Raw genomic sequence first — 5,062 nt, forward strand, 5'->3', positions numbered from 1 at the left:
TGTTCTCCCATGTAGACTATCACACAATTCACAATAAAACATTAAAAAAAAAAAAAGCTTTCATTTGTCCGTTCACAAGAAATATTCTAATAAACAGATTTAGTTTTTTTTTAATTTCAGCGTGTCTTGATTTGAATTTTTATCCATTGGTCAGGACATTATTTCATATTTTGATAGATTTCATAAGCTGTCAGTTCAGTCTGATGTTTTAAACCCTCTTTAAGTCTCATAATCCATATCGATGCAATTTCTTTATTTTAACTATTTTCCAATTTTGTGAGATTGAGATGAGGCTTCAAACAGCTTGTGAAAAATTCCATTATCTTTTAACTCTGTTTTCTACAAACTTGTTGACGCCTGCTCATGTGCAGAATTAAAGGTTATTGTTGGTTAGTGCTGTCTAGTCGGTTCAGACTCATAGCGACCCTGTGTAGGGTTTCTGAGGCTGTCACTCTCATCTTTCCTCCATGGAGCAGCGGCTGGTGGACTCAAACTGCTGACCTAGTGGTTCTAAGTCCAAGGCTTATCCTACATATGTATAAAAACTGTACATGTTCGTGGTAATGTATTATGTATAATTACAATTTGTTTTTATGTTTGTTTTAGCAGATATTCTGTGATTTCTATTAGCCTTTTTATCATAATAGCAGATGAAATATAGTTTAAGTCTTTTTTTTTTTTTTTCTTCTTCCTCAGAAGTAAATTTCCCCAGAAGGAATTAGAAATGCTGTTTCCTGGAATGAGTGCTGATTTCACGAGTGAGAATTTTTCAGCTGCCTGGTATCTGATAGAGAACCACTCAACCACCAGGTTAGTACACATAAGACTATCAACAGTTCCTGGTTTCACCCGATGCTTGTTGTAGGAATAGATAATAACTTGGATAGCATCTGTTTCGATTGGCTCTGTAACCAATGAGCCTTTTGACTCTGGGTCAGCCAGTAAACATCCCTGGGTGTCTGCTTCCTGATTTGGAAGATGAGATTATTTATTAAACCAAAACCAAATCAGTTGCCGTTTAGTCGATGCTGAGATGATTCTTTGTTGTTGCTGTTGATAAGTGAAGTTGAATAGATTTCAACTCGTAACTACTCCTGTACAGGAACCAGCCTTGTGGTTCACAGTCCAGTGTTGATCCTGCTACGCCATACCAGGAGTCCAGGTTATTCATTCGAGCATCCTTATTTCCTGCTAATTGTTTATTTCTACATTTCATTATTTGTGCCACTTATTAAAACTGGATATCTAACCTGATGTATACCAATGCACTTTCTCTCTACTCAACTAACAATTTACGTCTTGTATCATAACAGTTGTAATAAGATGCAAAACAAACCACCTTCATTGACCATCATACGAACAAAGGAAGATGAATTGGTTTGTCATTTTGTGAAGATCGGGCTTAAAAAAATAAATTAATTAATAAATAAAACAAGTTCATGTATCTACGTGAACGTGTTTCTAAAGCACTGGACCCAAGCTCAGTGGTTCAAACTTACCAGCTGCTCCATGGAAACCTTATATAGGGTCGCTGTGAGTTGGAACCAACTCGATGGCACTTAGCAACAACAACAACATTTGTCTCCGAATTAACGTTCTGGGTACCTGAGCAGACTTAACTTGTAGTATATGTTGAAAATAATTGTATTCATTATGGTTGTTTGATTATATGAATGGTGTACTGTTTAAAATTTGCATTCTTTAGAAGTCTACTTGTTAAAACCATTGTCTGATACAGTGCTGGCACGTGAGCCAATCAGATTGCAAGACACTCAGAATGAGCCTGATGAAGAGTAGAGTTGACCTTAATGACGTGGATAGAGGAAAGCATTTGGGACCTGCATTTGTCGATGTAGCATGACTCAAAATGAGAAGGAACAGCTGCAATTCACCTGTTATTAATAGGAACACGGAGTGCACAAATTGTCAGTCTAAGAAGATTGAAAGTTGTTCAAAATGAAATGAAAGGAATACTTGAAGATCAATACTCTGGACATTCTTGAGCTGAAATGGATTTGTATCAGCTCTTTTGAATTAAGCAATCAAATGGTCTGCTGTGCCAGAAATGTCAAATTGAAGAGGTGTGGTATCACTTTCAACACAAAAAGAACATTTTAAGTTCTATCCTGAAGTCCAGTGTTGTCAGTAATAGGACAATATCCATATGTCTACAGGGATAGACATATATAGCTAATACAAGTGTTATTCACATTTGCTCACCAATCACTGATGACAAAGATGAAGACATTGACTATTTTTTACCAATGTATGTAATTAAGATGCATTGTTAATTACTGATGTCTGGAATGCAAAAGTTGGAAACACAGAAAAAGGATCAGTAGTTAGAAAATACGGCCTTGGTAATAAAAACAGTGCCAGAGATCACATGATAGCATTTTGCAAGACTAAGGACTTTTTCCTTGCAAATACTGTTCTCAACAAGATAGTGGCCACTGTATGCATGGACCTCGCCATATGAAATACAGCATCAGTGGACTGCATCTGTGGAAACAGATGATGGAGATGCTCAATATAATGAGTCAGAACAAAACCAGGGCCAGGCTTCAGAACAGATCATCAGCTGCTTGTATGCAAGTTCAAGTTGAAGCTGAAGAACCCGAGTACAACCTTGAGTATATCTGTTCTGAATTTAGAGACCATTTCATATAGATTTGATGCATTGAACACTCATGATTAAAGACAAGGCAACTTTGGACTAACATCAAGGACATGATACCATTCTTAAAGCAAAAGGTCTTAAAAAAGGCAGGAAAGAAAGAAAAGTCAAAAATAAATGTAGGAGAAACTCTGAAGTTTACTCTTTAATGTAGAGTAGCTAAAGCAAATGGAATAAATGATAAAGTGGAAGAGTTGAACAGAAGATATCAAGGGGTGGCTTGACACAGTTGCCACAGTACATTGACAAGGAGCTGCAAGAAACTCAAGCTGAATTCAGAAGAGGACAGGGAACGAGAGATATCACTGCTGGTTTAGATGGATCGTGGCGGGAAGAGAATACCAGAAAGATGCTCACCTGCATTTTATTGACTGCAAAGATGTCAGCTGTGTGTATTATAACAAATTAGGACTAACACTGAGAAGAATGGAAACTCCCGAACATTGACTTAGGCTCATGTGGAATTTGTGCATGGACCAAGAGGCAATTCTTTGAACAAAACTACTGCATGATTTAAACTCAGGAAAGGTAGGTATCAGGGCTGAATCCTTTCACTTGTTCAAATCAGTATGCTGAGCAAAGAATCCAAGACGCTGGATTGTGAGGATGTTTTATTCTGTTCTACATAGGGCTGCTATGAGTCGGAACTGAACCAACAGCATCTAATACCAACAACAATTTCTAATAGCAGGGAACTGGGTGTTGAAGTCCGAATGATAGTATTGTGGTCAGTTTGTACCCATAATAAGTGTGATGATCTGGGTTTTTCCTTTAGGGTTTCTGTCAGGTAGACCATACTCAAAACCCTTTGTATGGAAATCATATAAAAGAAAACCAGAATCTCTGCAAGGTGGGAACTTGTCAGAGAAGAAAAACTCAAATATTTTCTATTCATTGAGAGCAGAAGAAAAGTGGTAAGAGTGTACCCTGCGAGAGGTGGGAAGCTTCCGAGACCTGGAAAATCTATACAGTCCCGCCAAGTTCCTGCCCTCACGTCTTTGGTTGCACAGTGAGGCTTCAGCAAGCCTTTGGGAAAATTCCATACTGTAATTCTGCTTTCCACTGATGTTTTAAACTCTACTTTGATTATTCCATATATTGTTGTTTTAAGTGCCTTAGAGTTTGTTCCGACCCATAGTGACCCTGTATAGGGTTTCCAAGGAGCAGCTGGTGAGCTTGAACCACCGATCTTGCAGTTCAAACCGACCTTGCAGTTCAGCATATTAACCTGCAGCGCCATACCAGGACTCCATATTCTATATGTTGTTGCTCTTAGGTGTCATCAAGTCACCACCAACTCATAGTGACCTTATGCACAACAGAACGAAACACTGCCCGGTCCTGGGCCAACCTCACAATTGTTGCCACGCTTGAGCGCATTGATGCTGCCACTTTGCCAATACATCTCGCTGAGGGTTTTCCTCTTTATCTCTGACCCTCCACCTTACCAAACATGATTATCCATCTCCAGCGACTGGTCCCCCCTGACAGTATATCCTAAGTACAAGAGATGAAGTTTGGCCATCCTGGCCTCCAAGAAGCACTCTGGCTGCTCTTCTTCCAACACAGATCTGTTGGTTCTTTTGGCAGCCCATGGCACTTTCAGTATTCTCATCTGACACCATAACTTAAATACGTCAGTTCTTCTATGGTCTAACTTATTCACTGCCCAGTTTTCACATGCATATGAAGTTATTGAAAATACCATGGCTGCGTCAGGTTCACCTTAGTCCTCAAGCTGACATCTTTGCTCTTCAACATTTAAAAAAGGTCTTATGCAGCAGATTTGCCTAATGCAATACGTTGTTTGATTTCTTGACTGCTGCTCCCATGAGTGTTGATAGTTGATCCAAGAAAAATGAACTCCTTGACAACTCCATTTCAGCCCAGTAATGCTTAAGATATTGATGTTTATATATTCCATTTCATTTTTTAAAATGTTTTATTGTGAATTATGTGATAGTTTACATGGGAGAACATTGGCTTTACATTCATCCTATTGTATATTGTTTCATTGCCATGGTTACAGTCCCCTCCATGCATCATCAACCAACCAAAGGGTATGTATGCCCTGCAAGCCTGCCCCCCAGGTCATCAGCACACAGCCCTTTTCCCTCTCTGTGTCTGAAGCCCCCAGCTGCTCCATCTTTCCATGTCATCATCTCTGCCTCCATCTCTGGCATCACTGCTTTTCTGGGTAGGGTCCTGCTCTCCACTCTTCTCCCTTGATGGTCCCAGGGACCTCCGCTCCTAGACTGCAAGGTTTATTACTCCCCTCCTGTGCTACAAAACGTCTACCATTACATTTCCAACCCACAGTCAGTCCTGATAACGATTATTCACTATTGTATCACAAGAGACCTATCTGCATCTCCTTTCATCAGC

At 39.5% G+C, this 5,062-nt stretch overlaps 1 protein-coding gene across 1 annotated transcript in view; it reads left to right on the top strand.

Moving 5' to 3' along the window:
• The window catches only part of EXOC2 (exocyst complex component 2), a 260,684-nt gene that overhangs the window by 39,848 nt on the left and 215,774 nt on the right, over positions 1 to 5,062 (top strand). Inside the window, exon 4 of the mRNA XM_006870567.1 lies at positions 697 to 810. Within this exon, the coding sequence (XP_006870629.1) occupies positions 697 to 810 (114 nt within the window). The remainder of the gene's footprint in view (positions 1 to 696; positions 811 to 5,062) is intronic.

This window comes from Chrysochloris asiatica, unplaced genomic scaffold (genome assembly GCF_000296735.1).
Source record: "Chrysochloris asiatica unplaced genomic scaffold, ChrAsi1.0 scaffold00144, whole genome shotgun sequence".
Lineage (NCBI taxonomy): Eukaryota > Metazoa > Chordata > Mammalia > Afrosoricida > Chrysochloridae > Chrysochloris > Chrysochloris asiatica.